Below are 22038 nucleotides of genomic sequence, written 5' to 3' on the forward strand. Positions count from 1 at the left end.
CATTCTTCACAAGACTTTGTGAATGTAAATTTCAGTTTTCCTTGGGTAAATGCCTAGAAGTGCAATTGTTAAGTCATAGAGTAGGTATATATTTAACTTTAGAAGAAACTCCGAAACTGTTGTCAGTGTGGTTGTACTACTTTATACTTGCTTAGCAATTTATGAAAGTTCCATTTGTTGCACATTCTCACCATCATGTGGTATTGTCTTTTAATTTTAGGCATTTTCATGGTTGTGAAATGGTTGTGAAGTGGTACCTCATTGTGTTTTTTCTTTTCTTTTTTTTTTTTTTTGAGATGGAGTCTTGCTCTGTTGCCACCCTGGAGTACAGTGGCATGATCTTGGCTCACTGCAACCTCTGCCTCCTGGGTTCAAGTGATTCTCCTGCCTCAGCCTCCCGAGTAGCTGGGACTACAGGCGCGCACCACCACGCCCAGCTAATTTTTCTATTTTTAGTAGAGATGGGGTTTCACCATGTTAGCCAGGATGGTCTTGATCTCTTGACCTCGTGATCTGCCCACCTCGGCCTCCCAAAGTGCTGGGATTACAGGTTTGAGCCACCGTGCCTGGCCCTCATTGTGGTTTTAATTTACATTTTGCTGGTGATGGTTGATGATTGGGAACATTTTTTTTGTTTTTTTTTTTTTTGAGACACAGTCTCGCTGTCTCACCCAGGCTGGAGTGCAGTGGTGCAATCTTGGATCACTGCACCTCTCGGGTTCAAGTGATTATCATGTCTCAGTCTCCTGAGTAAGTGGGATTACAAGCGTGTGCCAACACGCCCAGCTAAGTTTTGAATTTGTGTATTTTTAGTTGAGACGGGGTTTCACTATGTTGGACAGGCTGGTCTCAAACTCCTGACCTCAAGCGATCCATGCGCCTCAGCCTCCCAAAGTGCTGGGATTATAGGCGTGAGCCACCATGCCCAGCCAAGAACATCTTGTGTTGTGCGTATTGGCTGTTTATACTTGTGAAATGTCTGTTCACATCTTTGTTCAAACTTGGTTGTTTGACTCTATATTATTGATTTCTAGAAGTTCTTTATATGTTGTGGATGTGAATCTTTTGTTGAATGTGCATTGTGAATATTTCTCTAGACTGTGGCTTTTCTATTTCCATAAAGGTATCTTTTGAAAATTTTAATTTGGATACAGTTCACTATATCATATTTTTCTTTTATGGTTAGTGTTTTTTGTATTTTAAGACATTTCTGCCAACCACAAGGTCACAAAGATATTCTAGATTTTCTTTTTTCTTTTCTTTTTTTTTTTTTTTTTGAGACGGAGTCTCGCTCTGTCGCCCAGGCTGGAGTGCAGTGGCGCGATCTCGGCTCACTGCAAGCTCCGCCTCCCGGGTTCATGCCATTCTCCTGCCTCAGCCTCCCGAGTAGCTGGGACTACAGGCGCCCGCTACCACGCCCGGCTAATTTTTTGTATTTTTAGTAGAGACGGGGTTTCACCGTGTTGGCCAGGATGGTCTCGATCTCCTGACCTCGTGATCCGCCCGCCTCGGCCTCCCAAAGTGCTGGGATTACAGGCGTGAGCCACCGCGCCCGGCCAGATTTTCTTCTAGAAGCTTTGTCGGCTCACTGCAAGCTCCGCCTCCCGGGTTCACGCCGTTCTCCTGCCTCAGCCTCCCGAGTAGCTGGGACTACAGGCACCCGCCACCATGCCCGGCTAATTTTTTGTATTTTTAGTAGAGACAGGGTTTCACCGTGTTAGCCAGGATGGTCTCAATCTCCTGACCTCGTGATCTACCTGCCTCGGCCTCCCAAAGTGCTGAGGTTACAGGCGTAGGCCACTGCGCCTGGCCTACAGTTTTGATTTTTGTCTGTCGTTTTTCTTTAGGTGAAAATGACAAATTCAGTTTCTTTTTTCACTGCCATAGCAGGTCTTTAGTTTTGATACAGAAGTTATATAAATATATTGTCCCCAAACTTCAATGTCTGTATTCCTAGAGCGGTGGCAGGAGCTCTTCAGGGGGTCAGTGGCTGAGGGGGCGGACAGAGTTGCTTGGGCAGATTCCTCCTAAGCAACCTGTGTGGAAGAAGCCATTTTTAAAAATTGTTTATTTTTTTGAGGTAAGGTCTTGCCCTGTCATCCAGGCTATAGTGTAGTGGTGCAATTTCGGCTCACTGCAGCCTCCCACCTCCTGGGCTGAAGTGATCCTCCCTCCTCAGCCTCCTAAGTAGTGTGCCACCATGCCTGGCAAAAGTTTGTTTTTTGTATTTTTTGTAGAGACAGGGTTTCACCATGTTGCCCATGCTGGTTTTGAACTCTTGGACTCAGGTGATCTGCCTGCCTTGGCCTCTGAAAGTGCTGGGATTATAGTCATGAGCCACTGTGCCTGGCCCCATATGTAGTTTTAACTTTTATGTTTGGGCCTGTGATTCGTCTTGAATCAATTTTTATGAATGGTGTGAGGTAAAGGTTAAGACTTATCCCACCTCTGCCAATATGGATATCCAGTTGTTTTGGCACCATTTGTTGAAGACTTTTGTCAACCTGAATAACAAACAGAGAGGGGCTCTCTAGAAGAAAATGATGGTTATTTTGGAATAGAGCATTGCAATGGGAATATGCAAGCCACAGTAAACTGTGTTTTTGGGGAGGTACAGGAAGACAAAGTATACTTTTTAATGTTTTGTGAGTTAGTATAAGTCAATGAAGACAAAGATTTTTTTTTTTTTTTTGAGACAGGGTCTCGCTCTGTCACCCAGGCTGGAGTGCAGTGGTGTGATCTCAGCTTACTGCAGGCTCTGCCTCCCAGGTTCACACCATTCTCCTGCCTCAGCCTCCCGAGTAGCTGGGACTGCAGGCGCCCGCCACCACTCCCGGCTAATTTTTTTTTTTGTATTTTTAGTAGAGACGGGGTTTCACCTTGTTAGCCAGGATGGTCTCGATCTCCTGACCTCGTGATCCACCTACCTTGGTCTCCCAAAGTGCTGGGATTACAGGCATGAGCCACCGTGCCTGGCCAAAGACAAAGACTTTTAAAGGAAAAATTGAGGAGGATTATGTAATTGTTTTGAAATAATTATCATTGGCTGCAAAGATCAATAACAAGGGTGACGGCAGTCTGAGGGTAGGCTGGCAGTTGCTGGGCAGATGACGTTGGCAGAGAAGCATTTTTTTGTGTAAGGTCATGGTAGCCTTTGTGCAAGGTTGTGGTTTTTGTAGAGTCTTTTTCATTACCAGGCATACAAGATAACTCTCCTGATGGTCTTCCCTGCTTCTGTTTTTCTTAACATTAGTGATTCCATTCTGATTTTGACAACTTTTACATTTCTTCCTTTTGATCAAGATCTTTCTCAGAAAGCATGACTGATCATTCATCCTGTAGTTATTTTTATTTATTTACTTTTTTGAGACAAAGTGTTTCTCTGTCACCCAGGCTGGAGTGCAGTGGTGTGATCTCGGCTCCCTGCAACCTCCGCCCCCTGGGTTCAAGCAATTCTCCTGCCTCAGCCTCCTGAGTAGCTGGGATTACAGGTATGCACTACCACGCCTGGGTAATTTTTTGTATTTTTAGTAGAGACAGGGTTTCACCATGTTGGCCAGGCTGGTCTCAAACTCTTGATCTCAAGTGATCTACCTGCCTTGGCCTCCCAAAGTTCTGGGATTACAGGTGTGAGCCACTGTGCCCGGCCCTGTAGTTATGTTTTTTTTTGAGACTGAATCTCACTCTGTCGCCCAGGCTGGAGTACAGTGGCGTGATCTTGGCTTACGGCAACCTCTGCCTTCCGGGTTCAAGTGATTCTCCTGCCTCAGCCTCCGGAGTAGCTGGGATTACAGGCAATTGCCACCACTCCCAACTAATTTTTATATTTTCAGTAGAGACGGGGTTTTGCCATGTTGGCCAGGCTGGTCTCGAACTCCTGACCTCAAGTGATCCGTCCGCCTTGGCCTCCCAAAGGTGGGATTATAGGCATGAGCCACCGTGCCTGGCCCAGATTCAAAGTTTAGAAAGGGAAAATAAAAGGTAAACTTAATATGACAATGTCAGTTTGCATAATGGCTTTGAGTTGTGAATCTAGGCTTAAAGAAAACCAATTGAATAAGTTAAATCACCATAGGGAATTAGATGAGACCTGCTGTAACCTTATGAGCTGTTTTGTTTTGTGTATATGGGTTTCAGCTTTCCCAGAGGAATTTACCCAGGTACAGCTTGTAATATTAGAAACAGCACAGACATTTTCTTATTTAATGAATCGATACAAAAGTATTTCTTAAGTTAGGTTTTGTTAACTTACCAGCAGAGGCTATTGATTATAAAATTTCAATTACACTGTTAGTCTGCCAAGTGAGAAAAGTAGCATTAAGAGGAGTAAAAGTCTCATTATGATATGAAGTTCTTATTCCAACCTCTTGGAGAAAGCTGTTTACAGTGTGAAAATAGCAACTTTTTCTTCTGGTTTGTAGTTTGAATATCTTTGGTCATGACATTGGGCAGTTGGGTGAACCTTTTTCGTGGTTCATAAATCAGACATGAGGCTTGTTTCTTAAAATTTATCCAGTTTCAGCCGGGCACCAGTTGTTCACACCTGAAATCCCAGCACTTTCGGAGGCCAAGGCTGGCAGATCACTTGAGGTCAGGAGTTCAAGACTAGCCTGGCCAACAATGTGAAACCCCGTCTCTACTAAAAATACAAAAGTTAGATGGGTGTGGTGGTGTGTGCCTGTAGTCTCAGCTACTCGGGAGGCTGAGGCATGAGAATCATTTGAACCCGGGAGGTGGAGGTTGCAGTGAATCATGATCGCACCACTGCACTCCAGCCTGGTTGAGAGAGTGAGACTCCATCTCAAAAAAAAAATTATCTAGTTTCAGCTAATAAAGCTTTTTAAGCCAGCTGGAGAATTGTGACCAAGTACTGGAGGAAATTAGAAGAATTCAGAATCTAGTCCAGTCTACACGTAGATAACAAGAACTTTAAAACAATGCACGGGGCTACAAACTGTAATAAGAATAGGTATATTACAGTTTTTCTATAGAGACATAACTTTTTCTTCCCACATTGATCACACAGGAATCTCAGATTTAAAAACCTCCTGAGCTAGGAAGCCAAACCAGGGCAGATTTTAGATCTTACGTACAATCTTAAGGATCTTTGGCCTTCCAGGAAGTGACCATTTTTACTGACTCACTGGAAGTCTGGGAACTCTGGAAGCCAGGCATTCAATGCACATTTTCAAATAAGACATTTCAGCCAAAGCCTTGGTGGTATATAACCGATGTTTATATTTCTAATTGTATCCTACTTGAGAGCAGATTTTTATTGAATTTATATAAATAAAAATAAGAATACTAGTGGTTGGTGAATTTTGGGAGGAATCCAATAGGGAGGAAAAGCAAATGGTTCCATCTTTGTTCACAAAAGTATGCTTTACCAAATTGTTGTATACTATAGATAGCTTATGCGAGAAAAATGTCTTAAATCTGTAAGACAACATATTTTAAGTAAAGAACCAAAAATGAAAAGTCACAAACACATTGTTGTCATCAATTACTTAATTTGAAGTCATTAAATTTTAGTTTTGCTTGATCTTGATTAGCAGTTTTATGGAGTCAGACGCAGTACCGTTGTACTGTGAGGTTGGCCATTAACAGTTTTATGCACCAATCAGTTTTTTTTAATATATTAGAGTTCTGGAAGTTGTCATTTAGTCCATTGATCTTAAAATTATCAGAAATGTGTTCAAGAGTACTTGTTGGGCTGGGTGCGGTGGCTCACTCGTGTAATTCCAGCACTTCGGGAGGCTGAGGTGGGCGGATCATGAGGTTAGGAGTTTGAGACCAGCCTGGCCAATATGGTGAAACCCTGTCTCTACTAAAAATACTAAAATTAGCTGGGCGTGGTGTTGGGTGCCTGTAGTCGCAGCTACTCAGGAGGCTGAGGCAGAAGAATCACTCAAACCCGGGAGGCGGAGGTTGCAGTGAGCCAAGATTGCACCACTGCACTCCAGTCTGGGCAACAGAGACTCTGTCTTAAAAGAAAAAAAAAAAGTACTTGTTGAAGTCATTTCCATAAAAAGCAGTTTTGGAATGTAGCTGATTGCAGATGTTTTCTGCAATCACCCGGATGTAGCCCATCTGCAATCACCCAGATGTCACCCAGATATAGCCTGGGTGACAGAGCGAGACTCCGTCTCAAAAAAAAAAAAAAAAAAAAAGAAAAGAAAACACAAGTCATCAGTATCAGGAATGAAACAATATTATTACAGGTCCTGCAGCGATTGAAAGGATGATAAGGGAGTGCTGCAAACAATTTTATGTTAATAAATTTGGCAACTTAGGTGAAATACATCTATTCCTCAAAAACCGTAACTTATTAAAACTCAACCAAAATATATAATCGGAATAATCCTGTAATCATTGAAGAAACTGATTTTGTAATTAAAAGCCTCCCCAAAGTGATATCCTAGTTTTCAATAGTTTTCCTGAAGAATTCTACCAAATATTTAATGAAGAATTAATGCCAGTTTTACTTAATATCTTCCCCAAAATACAAGAGGTGGGGAACATTTCTGAACTCATTTTATGAGGCCAATAGTAACCCGATAAAACCTGACAAAGACAATGCACTAAAAGAGAACTAAAGACTAATCTCTCAGGAATTTAGATGTAGAAATCCTCAACAAGATATGAGCAAATAGAATTCAGCCAAGTATAGAAAGAATTATATGCCATAACCAAGTGGAATTTTTCCCAGGTATGCAAGGCAGGTTCAACATTTAAAAACCAAAGCAATCCACCATATCAAACATGCTAAGAAGAAAAAAATCAGTCAGTCATATCAATTGATTCTGAAAAAGCATTTGGCAGAGTCTAACCCTTCATCATTAAAAACTCTTAGCAAGTTAGAAATAGAGGAATATTAACCTAATGAAGAGTATCTACAAAATTCTTACAGCTAACATCATACCTAATATGAGAGAGTAAATGCTTTTCCCATTAGATTGGGAACAAGACAAGTATGTCTGTGTTCACCACTCCTGTTTTACATAGTATTGTAAATTCTAGCCACTGGAATTAGTCAAGAAAAAGAAAATGCATACAGGTTGCAAAGGCAGAAATAAAGCTGTCTTTTTTTGCAGGTGACATGATTGTTATGTAGAAAATCTCAAGGAAATGACAAAAAAATAAATTTCCTAGAACTTGAGTTCAGCAAGGTTACAGGATACAATATCAAAGCACAAAAATCAGTTGTATTCTGTATTTTTTTTTTTGAGGCGGAGTCTCGCTCTGTCACCCAGGCTGGAGTGCAGTGGCATGATCTTGGCTCACTGCAAGTTCCGCCTTCCAGGTTCCCGTCATTCTCCTGCCTCAGCCTCCCGAGTAGCTGGGACTACAGGTGCCCGCCACCAAGCCCAGCTAATTTTTGTATTTTTAGTAGAGACGGGGTTTCACCATGTTAGCCAGGATGGTCTTGATCTCCTGACCTTGTGATCCGCCCGCCTCGGCCTCCCAAAGTGCTGGATTACAGGCGTGAGCCACTGTGCCTGGCCGTATTCTGTATATTAACAATGAACATATGAAAACCAAAACTAAAAAGTTCATTTACAGTCACTCCAACGAAAGTAATATGCTTTGATTTACATTTAACAAAACATACACAGGACTGGATGCTGAAAATTTTTAAAATGCTGATAAAAAATAAATGAAAATCTAAACAAATAGACATACCATGTTCATGGATTAGAAAACTCAGTATAATAAACTGTCAATTCTCCCCAAATTGATTCTGTAGGTTGAATGAAGTTCTTACAAAAATACCAATAAGATTTTTGTAGAAACAGGCAAACTTATTCAAGACTTGAAAGACACAGGCCCTAGAATAGCTTAAACAATGTTGACAAAGAAGACAGAAATGGGAAGAATAGTTCACTCTGATCTTGTAGCTTACTATATTGTCGCAGTTATCAAGATGGTGTGGTACTACTGGTAGAGAGATAGACATATAAATCAAGGGAAAGACTAGAGATCTCAGAAATAGACTCACAAAATATGTTTAACTGGTTTTTTACAAAAATGCAAAAGCAGTTCTGTATTAGTCCGTTTTCATGCTGCTGATAAAGACATACCCAAGACTGGGAAGAAAAAGAGGTTCAATTGGACTTACAGTTTCACATGGCTGGGGAGGCCTCAGAATCATGGCAGGAGGCAAAAGGCACTTTTTACATGGTGGTGGCAAGAGAAAATGAAGAAGCAAAAGTGGAAACCCCTGATAAACCCATTGGATCTTGTGAGACTTATTCACTATCACAAGAATAGTACAGGAAAGACCAACCCCTGTGATTCAGTTCCTCACCGGGTCTCTCCCACAACACGTGGGAATTCTGGGAGATAAATTCAAGTTGAGATTTGAGTGGGGACACAGCCAAACCATATCAAGTTCCATGGTGAAATTTTCAACAAATGCTGCTGGAGCAATTAGATAACCATAGGCCAAAACCAACAGAAAAAAATAAAAGACCCAAATACTGCTCCCTGCAACAAATTCCAAAAAAGAGTGTCTTAAACTTCACACCTTATATAAAAATTAATTCAAAATGGATCACAGACTTAAACATTTGGAGACATCATTTTTTAAAACGAAAAACATTCCGTCCTCTTCTCACATGCTTCTATGCCTGTGTCTTACAGAGTCCTTTTGAAAAATCCTTTTAGTCCTTCAGTATTGGATTTGGACCGCACACCTCTGGGAAGCTCTCACTGGTCCTTTGGCGAAGCTACCTTGGTTGCTTTTCCATCTTATGGGCTCTAGTCCTTACATGATCTGTCCTCTGTGCACATGCAGAGAGATGTCTGGTCTCTCTTCCTGTTCTTATAAGGACGGTAGTTCTGTCAGATTTGGGTCCCATTCACGTGACCTCACTTAACCTTAAATACCTCATTAAAGAGCCTATATCCACGTGCCGTTGCATTGCATTGAAGTTTAGGACTTCAACCTGAATGGGACAGGGGAGCACAGGGCAGTTCAGGACAAAGTGTATTAACTTCTTAATCAATAGTGATTGAAGTGTACTTCTTCAGCTTTGTTTCTCTAGTGGCATGAGATTTTGTGGAAATTACTCTGTGACTCTGGCATTTGTTGGACGTTTCGGTTTTCAGTGCTATTTACAAGATTCGAATGTTTTGTTTGCTGCCTTGTACATTTTATTAGGAACTTGGAAGAGGTTTGTAGGCACAGGTTATCCCTTCACGCCTTTTTTTCAAATGCAGTACTAATATGGACAGGGAAACTTTTTTTTTTTTTAATTAAAACAAAAAATAGTTAAAAGGCTTCATGGTCAACTGACAGTAAATAAGCTAGTAGACATTTATGTAATGTTCTTTCATTGTGGACAGGCTTATATTAATAACAGTACTTTGGGAGGTCGAGGTGGGCGGATCACTTGAGGTCAGGAGTTCAAGACCAGCCTGACCAATATGGTAAACCTTGTATCTACAAAAAATACAAATACTAGCTGGGCGTGGTGCCGCATACCTATAATCCCAGCTACTTGGGAGGCTGAGGCAGGAGAACCGCTTGAACTGGGAGGTGGAGGGTGCAGTGAGTTGAGATCACACTACTGCACTCCAGCCTAGGTGACAGAGTGAGACTACACACACACACACACACACACCCCTATACACGTGTAAAGGCTACTCATTCATGTCTCTGCTTTCCTTCTCCTTGTTCGTTGTTGGTATTGTTAATTCCATATTATTTCAGTCACTTGGCCTCAAAATCAGTTATTTTGGATGACTTCCTCTGTTTTGCTCCTCAGTGGGGAATGACATTGATTTCACTTCTTTAGTACCCTACCTGTCCCACTGATCTTAGGAGAAAGTCATCATTACCTGTCTGACATAACCTCCTCCCAGGCTTCACTGCTTTCACTTGTACTGAAATCAAGCTCGTCTTACCCAGAGCTCTGGACAGATCTGATTTTACCTTTTAAAGCTTGATATTATCTTGATTCCAACCCTGGTTGATCTAGACATTTTTTTAGATTACCTTCTTACTACATGTACCAACTTATATGACTCGTGATATTTGTTTTTATCCCTTGCCTCATCAAATAGTGATCTTTTTGGAAATGGGAATAATGTATTTCTTGTATACCTGCTGCTTGCTTCCACAATGTCTCAAATATGTATGCTCCAGGGCTGGGCACAGTGGTTTGCTCACAACTGTAATCTTAGCATTTGGAGAGGCTGAGGTGGGAGGATCGCTTGAGACCAGGAGTTCAAGACCAGCCTGGGCAACATAGTGAGACCTCATCTCTACAAAAAATTAAAAAATAACCAGGCATGGTGGCTCACACCCATAGTCCCAGCTACTTGAGAGTCTGAGGCAGGAAGATTGCTTGAACCCAGGAGTTGGAGGTTGCAGTGAGCTATGATTGCACCACTGCACTCCAGCCTGAGGAACAGAGCAAGACCCTGTCTCAAAACAAAACAAAGGAACAACACTCCAGGATGCATTCCCTTACCCATCCTTCTTTATTCAGAGCAGGGATACGCTTGCATAGGCAGACAGCCCCCATTTTTTAGGAGTCTGTTTTATCTGTTTCCTAGCATTATATATTATTGTATTAATGTTATTTGAAGGAGTCTGATGGATTTGAAAATGAAAGCATTAGTGGTTCTCCCTGTAGAGTTTTCAGAGTTAATGAATCATAGGTTTATTTCACTGGGCTTTAGTAAAAACCCAAAGCACTGCCAAAACACTAAAATGCTCTGATGCGAATTTCCTGCGTCATGCAGTTACCAGTAGGAGTATTCATGGTTACGAAACACATGGTTTCTCTTAAAAATGATGCCTTGGTGGTTTGTTTCTGTGCTTTGACGATTTTATTCAAATTGTGATTTGTTTACTTGTCATAGTCCATGCTCCGAGGGAGAGGAGGTTGTTACAAACACACATTCTATGGAATTGAGAGCCATCGCTGCATGGAAACCACCCCAAGCTTGGCATGTGCTAATAAATGTGTCTTCTGTTGGCGGTAAGTAAAAATGAAAGGTCATGGTGATCGAATATATAATGAGCTGTGGTAATCAATCTGCCCAGCTCACACTCAGACTTACCCAAGAGCTCTGCTGTCTTGGTGATTAATCTTTTCAACTGTGAATGTTAGTGTGTAAAAATTCTGTAGACAAATATTTTTGTTTCTCTTGGACAAACACTGTGAGGAATTGCTGGATTTGTAAACATCCATTTGGACAGTTTGTCTTTTTTAACTGGTGAGTTTAGTTTGTCTTATTTATAGTGATTATCGATAAATAGTGATACATTAGTGATAAAAGTTTATTTTTATTCTATCCTTTTGTGCTTTCTGTTTATCTTGCTCTCCTACATTGTTTTCTTTTTTTTCTATCTATGACTAATTTTATGCTAAGGTGTCAGCTTGGGTGTCTTTTTATTGGAGGCTTTTCAGTTTATCTTGCTGGAAATACAAGCAGTGAATGTTGTTTTTCAGCTGGTTACAGCCCATTGTATGCAGAATTGAGTCTTTTACAACAATTGGGAATAGTTTAAGTGAAAGAAAATGGCTACATTGCACAATTCTGTCTCTCTCTTTTTGGGGGCGGTGGTGCTTGCTACTAACCCATTTCTTTTTCTTTTCTTTTTTTTTTTTTTTTTTGAGATGAAGTTTCGCTCTTGTTGCCCAGGGTGGAGGGCAATGGCGTCATCTCGGCTCACTGCAACCTCTGCCTCCCAGGTTCAAGTGATTCTCCTGTCTCAGCCTCCCAAGTAGCTGGGACTACAGGTGCGCACCACCATGCCCAGCTAATTTTTGTATTTTTAGTAGAGATGGGGTTTCACCATGTTGGCCAGGCTGATTTTGAACTCCTGACCTCAGGTGATCCGCCCGCCTTGGCCTCCCAAAGTGCTGGGATTACAGGCGTGAGCCACCGCACCCAGCCTACTAACCCATTTCTTTCCTTCACTTACAACTGCTTACTCTTCAACTCCTAGTTCTCTATGCCAACTCACATCTCCATAGCAGCTCATGTTGTTGTGGTCACTAATGACTTCTTTACTATCAGATCTAATAGAAGCTACTTAATTCTTATCTTAGTTGAACTCCAGTGAAGCATGCTAGGAAAGAAGGGGGAGGCCACTCCTTCTGTTGGATTCAGAGATACCAGTCTCTTCTAGTATCCCACCCACCCTTGTCAGTTTCTTTTCAGTTTCCCCTGTTAGCTCTTCTTTCTGCTTCTGTCCTTCAGCTGTCGTTTATGACTCTGTGTTATGATGGTAGGAGAAGTAAACCATTTCCGTGGCTTCATTTACCTGTAGTTTGACACCTTTAAATACTTTATCTCCAGTCTCAGTCTCTTTTCTGATTTTTCCTTCTCCATTTCCAATTTCCTGTTGCATATCTTCTCTTGGATCATCCGCAGTCATTTCAAGCTTAATGTATTTATCATGGAATTTATTAGGCTTGTGTTAACTTGTTCTGTTTTGGGTAATGGCACTATTAGCCATCTAATGGCCCAGACTGGACATTTCTTCTCTTTTTCTCAAACCCACTGTATCCATTTGCTTATCTAATTCTATTGATTATGTTTCAGATTCTCATTATTTCTTCCTTTAGCAACCAAAATGATTTAATACTTTCTTGTCAATGTCATCTCTTAATTTATCTCCATATTGGCACAAGAGTTATAATTCTTTTTTTTCCAGTTATTCCTAAAAATTTTGTTTTGATTATTATAAATGCTTATAATAACTTGATTTGGGGGTTATTTTGTTATGATTATTTGGGGGTTACAAATAAATTTTAGCAAGTAGACAATGTTACAAATATGAAATCAGATATTAATGGCATTGACTATTTTGATTTGGTAAACTATTTTGAATTGATATTATTTGACTCAATAGCAGTCAAAAACTTTGCCCATAAACAGCTGTGTCCCTCCTCCCTTATGTCATTGTCACAAATGACAACTTTATATACTGTATGCCCATTAACATAGATTTATAATTGCTGTTTTATACATTTGTCTTTTACATCATCAAGAGAAAAAATAGAGGAGTTACAATCCCAAAATACTGGCCGGGTGCAGTGGCTTATGCCTGTAATACTAGCATCTTGGGACCCCAAGGTGGGTGGAGCATTTGAGCCCAGGGGTTCAAGACCTGTCTGGGTAACATGACGAAACCTTGTCTCTACGAAACATGCAAAAATTAGCCGGGCATGGTGGTGCATGTCTGAGGTCCCAGCTACTCCAGAAGGCTGAGGTGGGGGTGATCATAAGCCTGGGAGGTGGAGGGTGCAATGAGCCTTGATTGTGCCACTGCACTCCAGCCTGGGTGGCAGAGCAAGACCCTGTCTCAAAACAAACAAATGAAAAACAAACACAAACAAAAATCCAAAAATACAACAGTGGTGACTTTTGTATTTACCTATGTATTTTACCTTTATGTTGTTCTTTGTATATTTGTATGATATGGGTCTGTTTAGTGTCCTTTCATTTTTGTCTGAAGGACTCCCTTTAGCATTTATCGTAGGGCAGGTCTGTTAGCAGTGAACTCCCTCAGCCTTTATTTATCAGTGTCTTAATGTCTCCTTCAGTTTTGAAGAATTGTTTTGCTAGATATAGAAATCTAGACTGACAGTTTTTTTCTTGTAACATTTTAAATATGCTCTCCCACTGCCTTCTGGCCTCCATGGTTTCTGCTGAGAAATTGGCTGTTAATTTTACTAAGGATCCCTTATATGTGATGAGTGCCTTCTCTCTCGCTTCTTTCAAGTTTCTTTCTTTGTCTTATTCTTCCAACAGTTAGATTATAACATATCTTGGTGTGGATCTCTTTGTGTTTGTACTACTTAGAGTATGTTGAGCTTCTTAGTTCTGTGAATTCAAGTCTTCTACCAAATTTGGGAATTTTTCAATAATTATTTCTTCACATGTTCTTTCTGTTCCTTCTTATCTCCTTCTGGAACTTTTATTATGCATATGTTGGTATGCTTGATGGTGTCCCCCAGCTCTTTTCAATTTGATGGTGTCCTAAGGCTCTGTTCAATTTTCTTCACACTTTTTTTTTCTACTTAGACAAGATAATTCCAAATTGATTTGTCTTCCACTTCACTGAGGTTTTTCTTTGGCCTGTTCAAATCTTCTGTTGAAACCCTCTAGTGAAGTCTTCATTTCAGTTATTATTCTTTCACATCTTCTGTTTGGTTCCTTCTTATCATTTGTATCTCTTCATTGATATTCTGGATTTGTTTAGACATTGTTTTCTTGGTTTCCTTCATCTCTTTGTCCATGGTTTCCATTAGCTCTTTGAGCATGTTTAAGATAGTTGGCTTAAAGTATTTTTTTAGTTGGTCTAATGCCTATGCCTCCTCAGGGAGAGTTTTTCCTAATACATGCTGGGAATGGGCCACACTTGTTTCTCTGCATGGTTTGTATGCAAAGAAATGTTTTGTTGAAAACTGTATATTTTGGCCTGGCACGGTGGCTCATGCCTGTAATTCCAGCACTTTGGGAGGCCGAGGTGGGCAGCTCACGAGATCAGGAGATTGAGACCATCCTGGCTAACACAGTGAAACCCTGTCTCTACTAAAAATAGAAAAAATTAGCCGGGCGTGGTGGTGGGCGCCTGTAGTCCCAGCTACTCGGGAGGCTGAGGCAGGAGAATGGCGTGAACCCGGGAGGTGGAGCTTGCAGTGAGCCTAGATCGTGCCACTGCACTCCAGCCTGGGCAACGGAGCAAGACTCCGTCTCAAAAAAAAAAAGAAAACTGCATATTTTGATTATTAGAATGTGTTAACTCTGGATGTCAGATTTTTCTCACTCTTCAGGGTTTGTTTTTTATTGCTTGCTCTGGGTTTTGTTTGTTTAGTGAGTTTTCTAAACTGTATTTGTAAAGATTTTATTCTTTGTTTTATATTATCTCTGAAGTCTGTGTCTTAAGCTCAGGGGTCAGCTAATGATTTGACAGAGATTTCCTTGAGCTCATGGAGCCAAAGAAAAAAAAATTGGAAAAAAAAAAAAAAGCTTCTCCCAGTCTTTGCAGATTGACTCTGTCTTGGAACGTTTCTTTCTCTTTTTCTTTTTTCCTTTTGAGACAGGGTCTTGCTCTGTCACCCAGGCTGTAGTACAGTGGTGGAATCTTGGCCCACTGCAACCTCCACTTCCTGGGTTCAAGCAATTCTCATTCCTCAGCCTCCTGAGTAGCTAGGATTACAGGTGTGTGCTACTATACCTGGCTAATTTTTTTTTTCTTTTTTTTGAGACCGAGTCTCGCTCTGTCACCCAGGCTGGAGTGCAGTGGCGCAATCTCGGCTCACTGCAAGCTCCACCTCCTGGGTTCATGCCATTCTCCTGCCTCAGCCTCCTGAGTAGCTGGTATTACAGGCACCCGCCACCACACCCAGCTAATTTTTTGTATTTTTAGTAGAGATGGGGTTTCACTGTGTTAGCCAGACTGGTCTTGAACTCCTGGCCTCAAGTGATCCACCCGCCTTGGCCTTCCAAAGTGCCGGGATTACAGACTTGAGCCACCATACCTGGCCTGGAACACTCTTTTAACGTTTAGCCAGGCCATTTACAACTCTGCCTTAGCCTTTGCTTCCTGCTTGTGCTGAGCCTAAAGATCGGGCAGAGGTGAAAGTTTAGACTCTTCCTAGGCCGCTTCTTAGCATGTCTCCTGTCCAGTGTGCCTTTCTAAATCCCAGGAGCATGCAGGTGCTTTTCAGTGCTCCAGTTCACCACATTAGCCTTGGTGCCTAGCTCTTCTTCCCAGGCATTCAGCTGTGTATTGTTTACCTCAACTATAATTTTTTTCTTAACAGCAAGTTGTTCATGTACCTACTGAGACCTTTGTTAACCCCTCTACCCACTTTTTTTTTTTTTTTTTTTTGAGACGGAGTCTCACTCTGTCACCCAGCCTGGAGTGCAATGGGACGATCTTGGCTCACCGCAACCTCCACCTCCTGGGTTCACACCATTCTCCTGCCTCAGCCTCCTGAGTAGCTGGGATTACAGGTGCGTGCCACCATGCCCTGCTAATTTTTTCTATCTTTTACCAGAGACAGGGTTTCACCATGTTGGCCAGGCTGGTCTTGAACTCCTCACCTCGTGATCTGCCCTCCTTGGCCTCCCAAAGTGCTGAGATTACAGGAGTGAGCCACCGCGCCTGACCCCTCTCTACCCACTTTTTAAAAATTCTTATTATAGATTTTTTTTTAACGTAAGCAGAGAGAGAACAATATATTAAACCTCGGTGAACATTTATCGTCATATGGATAATCATATTCCATTTACCTATTTTAATACAAATCCTAGCCATCATATTGTTTTATCTGTACATACTTCAACTGACAGATCATGTAAAATGTAAATAATAAGGTCTGTTAAAAAATGATATAGCCACAATACTATCATCCCATATTAAGCCCTGTCACCTAGGCTGGAGTACAGTGGTGCAATCATAGCTCACTGGTACCTTGAACCCATGGGCTCATGTGATCCTCCTGCCTCAGCCACTTGAGTAACTCCAGCTACAGGCTTGTGCCACAATGCCTATCCAGTTTTTTGTTTTTTTGTTTTTTTTATAGAGACAGGGTCTTGCTATGTTTCTCAAGCTGGTCTCAAACTCTTGGCCTCAAGCAGTCCTCTCCTCTTAGCCTCCCAAAGTGCTGAGATTATAGGCGTGGGCTACCATACCATATTCTTTTACGTGTATTTCCTCTTTTAGTTATCTCGAGATGTGGTAAGAACAAACAAAAAACAAAACACTAAAAGTATCTCTTAGGTCATCCTGTTAAATCGGTGGTTCTCAACTGGGGGCAAAATTGCTATTTCTTGTCCAATACGGAGATTTCGAACATTTGACAATGTCTCGAGATATTTTTTATTGTTAGAACCAAGGAGAGTGCTGCTGGTATCTGGTGGGTAGAGGCTGGGGATGTTGCTAAGCATTCCCTAATGCATAGGACAGTGCTCCGCAACAAAGGATTATCTAGTCCAAAATGGCAGTTGTGCTGAGGTTGAAATAACCTGTGTGCCATGGTCTACAGTTACTATTTCAGTGAAGGGTATTGCTGGAACATGGCAGCATTGAAATAGAATGTGACCAGGCTGGGTGCAGTGGCTCATGCCTGTAATCCCAGCACTTTGGGAGGCTGAGGCAGGCGGATCACGAGGTCAGGAGTTCAAGACCAGCCTGGCCAACAGAGGGAAACCCCGTCTCTACTTAAAAAAATACAAAAAATTAGCTGGGCGTGGTGGCAGGCGCCTGTAATCCCAGCTACTTGGGAGGCTGAGGCAGGAGAACTGCTTGAACCCAGGAGGTGGAGGTTGCAGTGAGCTATCACGCCACTGCACTCCAGCCTGGGTGACAGTGCAAGACTTCTCCAAAAAAAAAAAAAAAAAAGAAATATGGCCAGGCGCGGTTGCTCACGCCCATAATCCCAGCACTTCGGGAGGCTGAGGCGGGCAGATCACGAGGTCAGGAGATCGAAACCATCCTGGCTAACACGGTGAAACTCCGTCTCCACTAAAAATAGAAAAAATTAGCCGGGCATGGTGGCGGACGCCTGTAGTCCCAGCTACTCGGGAGGCTGAGGCAGGAGAATGGTGTGAACCCAGGAGGTGGAGCTTGCAGTGAGCCGAGATCACGCCACTGCACTCCAACCTGGGCTACTCCATCTCAAAAAAAAAAAAAAAAAGAAATAAAATGTGACCAAAAAACCACTTTTTAGGAATAGAGTGTGTGCTTACAGAGTTTGAAATATTATAGGGTGAGCGCTTGCAAGACAAAAGTATGTTAGCCATATGATTATGTAGACTGAAGTATTGGGATCACATCATACTGAGGTTGTAGGACAAATAATCAAGTATTTTGTGTCCTAGTTTTTCTTGTTTCACAGTTTACACTAAGTATAAATCCTAATCTCTTCTTAAGATTGTTGGCATAAATAGTTGGTTTTTTTACAGGTCAAAATTCAAAAGAAATAACAGGATCTAATTGGTAGTGCTCCTCAATCTTAATTTCCTGTTCATAGCCAACAATGCAGTCTTTCAGTTTCTTGAACAGTACATTTACCCAGAGTTTTGGAAAGCAAACAGTATCATTAACACATTCCTTAATGAGATTTTTAGAAAGATCTAAGTAAATGGAGATATTTCATTTACCATGGCTTCTGGTAAAGAAGGACTAATATACGAGGTTTTAAAATTAGAATTTGCCATCTGTTTCAATGAAATATATAACAAGAATGTCAGAAAAGGTTCATTAAAAATTGATTTAAATGTTACATAAATGCTTTTATTATTGTCCTTTTCTTGCAGTGGATTCTCAAAATAGCCTCTGAGCCTCAGTTTCTCAACTGTAGAATAAAACAACATACCTTCCTTACAGGGTTGCTGTAAGGCTTAATTGCTTGAGTGAGATTCTGTATATGACAGTGGGTTTTTTTTTTATTCTTTTGAGACGGAGTCTCGCTCTGTCACCCAGGCTGGAGTGCAGTGGTGTGATCTTGGCTCACTGTAACCTCTGTCTCCTGGGTTCAAGCGATTCTCCTGCCTCAGCCTTCCTGGGACTAAAGACATGTGCCACCATGCCAGCTGATTTTTGTATTTTTAATAACTGGGATTACAGGCGTGAGCCACTGGGCCTGACCAATGACTGTGTTTTTAAACTACAACATGATGTACATAGATGTGATTTTTTCAAAGTGAAATTTTTACTTCATTTTGATTATATGTGAAGTAGACTGTTATGGATAGATAAAATGCTGTTCCACCAATTTTCAGAAGGATATATTGAGTATTTTTATGTATGTATAGATACCACATATTTACCATTGTGTGTCTCTTATTCCTGTTTTTAAAATTTTATTTTAAGGTTTTATTCTTTGAAATTTTGAATCGAGGGTTTTGTCTGTTTTCCTTGCTCCTGGGTTAGCCTGTGAAGTGGGGGCAGGGTGGAGGAAAGAGTTATATCTGTCTTGAAGAAATAACCCCAAAAATCTTGTTAGACAGTTCTCCAGAGAAGATATACAAATGACCAGTAAGCACATGAAAAGATATTCATAATATCCAAAAAGTAGATATACTCTAGGTGTCCATTAACTGATGAACATGTGGTGTATCCATTCCAAGGAATGTCATCTGTCAATAAAAAGAGGTTAAGTACTGATACATGCTACAGCATGGATTAATGTTGAAAATATTATACTAAGTGAAAGAAGCCGATCACAACAGGCTGCATCTATAGTAAGATTGCATTTCTGTGCATTGCCTAGAATAGACAAATCTGTAGAGACAGAAAGTAGATTAGTGGTTGCCTAGGGCCGGAGGGAATATGGGGGTTGAGGAGCAATACCCAAGGGGATAGGGTTTCTTTTTGGGAATGACAAAACATTTAAAATGGATTTTGGTCATGGATGCATGTAAAAAGTGAAGTAGAGGCTCCAATTCAAAGAGACTTTCCTCCCCATCTAATTAAGAATAAATAGTAACTTCTCTTAGAAGCAAAATTTATTCAAAGACCTGTGCTAACATTCTTAGATATCTGCTAGCTGTAATAAAGAAATCAATGTACTTTGTGTTCTTAGCTCCCACAATTTAGCCTAAATATTTTCCCCGGCATACTTATACTGGTCAAAGCAAGCATTAAGTCGTAGCCTATTCCTCTTCCTTATTCGGAGGTGTTTTTACCTTTCTGAGCATTCCACAATTTACTTCCTCCTTCCTTTGTTCTCCTCTGCCTTTGCCTCTTTTGAAAAGTTCTAAGTTGCTAGCCAATTGGGACAAATACAGAATGTGAGGTCCCGTTCCAGCCAATGGAAACTGGTAACAGCAGTAGGGTGAATGTTTCAGGTTATAAATGTCCCTGTCTCCTTTGTTCAGTGTACTCTCATGGCAGAAGTGCTGGCGAGTGTACCCTTTCTGCAGAAAGTAAAAAAATGGCCTTGCTGAGAAAATTAAATTTATGTTCAGTTGCTATTTCTTTGTGACACTGGGGAACAAGCATTTCTAACAATGCACAACTCTGTGAGTATAGCAAAAGCCAATGATTTATAAACCTTAAATAGGAGAATTTTATGGTATGTGAATTTTTTTTTTTTTTTTAGACAGAGTCTCGCTCTTTTGCCCAGGCTGGAGTGCAGTGGCCTGATCTCAGCTCACTGCAATCTCTGCCTCCCAGGTTCAAGCGATTCTTGTCCCTCAGGCTCCCAAGTAGCTGGGATTACAGGCACACGCCACCAAGCCCGGATAATTTTTGTATTTTTAGTAGAGGTGGAGTTTTGCCAAGTTGGCCAGACTGATCTTGAACTCCTGACCTCAGGTGATCCGCCTCCCTTGGCCTTCCAGAGTGCTGGGATTACAGGCTTGAGCCACTGCACTCAGCCTTTTTTTTTTTTTTTTAAGGCAGAGTCTTGCTGTTGCCCAGGCTGGAGTGCAATGACACAATCTTGGCCCACTGCAACCTCCACCTCCCAGGTTCAAGTGATTCTCTTGCCTCAGCCTCCTAAATAACTGGGATTACAGGCTCGTGCCACCACGCCTGGCTAATTTTTTATATTTTTAGTAGAGACAGGATTTCACCAAGTTGGCCAGGCTGGCTTCAAACTCCTGACCTCAAGTGATCCACTGGCCTCAGCCTCCCAAAGTGCTGGGATTACAGGTGTGACCCACTATGCCCAGCCTCATTCTTTTTTATAGGGCTAAATAATATTCCATTGTAAATATATATCACATTTCCTTTATCCATTTATCTGCTGATGGACACTTAGGTTGGTTCTGTATCTTGGTGATTGTGAATAGTGCTGCCATAAGCATGAGAATGCAGCTATCTCTTCAACATACTGATTTCCTTTCCTTTGGATGTATATTCAGTAGTGGGGTTGCTGGATCATATGGTAGTTCTAGCTTTAGTTTTTTGAGGAATCTCCATATTGTTTTCCATAATGACTGTGGTAGTTTACATTGCCAACAACAGTGTGTAAGAGTTCCCTTTCTCCACATCCTTGTCAGCATTTGTTATTATTTGATAATAGTCATTTTAACTTGGGTGAGATGGAATCTCATTGCGGTTTTGATTTGCATTTCTTTGATGATTAGTGATGTTGAGCATTTAAAAATGTGTCTGTTGGCTACCTGTATATGTTCTTTTGAGAAACGTCTATTTACATCATTCGGCCTTTTAAAAATCAGATTATTTGTGGGTTTTTTTGCTGTTGGGTTGTTTGAATTTTTTGTATATTCTGGATATTAATCCCTTGTTTGATGAATGGTTTGGAAATATTTTCTGTCATTCTGCAGGTTGTCTCTTTACCCTGTTGATTGTTTCCTTTGCAGTGCAGCAGCTTTTTAGTTTGATATCATCCTATTTATTTGTTTTTACTTTTGTTGCCTGTAATTTCGAAGTTCTATTCATAAAATCATTGCCCAGACCAGTGTCCTAAAGTGTTTCCTCTGTGTTTTCACAGTATGTAATTTCACAGTTTCAGGTCTTACGTTTATGTCGTTAATCTGTCTTGAGTTGATTTTTGTATATTGTCTTTCCCCACTGCATGACCTTGGCACCTTTGTCAAAAATTGGTTTCCTGTAAATATTTGGATTTATTTCTGGGTTCTCTATTTTGTTCTGTGAGTCTATGTGTCTGTTCTTATATCAATACCATGCTGCTTTGGTTACAGTAGGTTTATAGTTTATTTTTTGTTTTTTGTTTTTGTTTTTTTTTGAGATGGAGTTTTACACTGTTGCCTGGGCTGGAGTGCAATGATGTGATCTCAGCTCACTGCAACATCCACCTGCCTGGTTCAAGTGATTCTCCTGCCTCAGCCTCCCGAGTAGCAGGGATTACAGGTGCCTGCCACCACTCCTGGCTAATTTTTTGTATTTTTAGTAGAGATGGGGTTTCACTATGTTGGCCAGGCTGGTCTTGAACTCCTGACTTTGTGATCCTCCTGCCTCAGCCTCCCAAAGTGCTGGGATTACAGGTGTGAGCCACTGCACCTGGCTATAGTATATTTTGAAGTCATGTACTGTAATGCCTTGAGCTGTGTTCATTCTGCATAGGATTT

The 22038-nt window shown here is 41.1% G+C and overlaps 1 protein-coding gene across 7 annotated transcripts in view; it reads left to right on the forward strand.

The window, feature by feature from the left end:
* Positions 1-22038, forward strand: part of LOC744965 (S-adenosyl-L-methionine-dependent tRNA 4-demethylwyosine synthase TYW1) — a 249248-nt gene that overhangs the window by 60497 nt on the left and 166713 nt on the right. For all 7 annotated transcript variants that reach the window (XM_024357846.3, XM_024357847.3, XM_063814309.1 and 4 more), the window contains one exon: positions 10873-10991. In XM_024357846.3, coding sequence (XP_024213614.1) covers positions 10873-10991 — 119 coding nt within the window. The remainder of the gene's footprint in view (positions 1-10872; positions 10992-22038) is intronic.

Source organism: Pan troglodytes, chromosome 6 (assembly GCF_028858775.2).
Source record: "Pan troglodytes isolate AG18354 chromosome 6, NHGRI_mPanTro3-v2.0_pri, whole genome shotgun sequence".
Classification (NCBI taxonomy): domain Eukaryota; kingdom Metazoa; phylum Chordata; class Mammalia; order Primates; family Hominidae; genus Pan; species Pan troglodytes.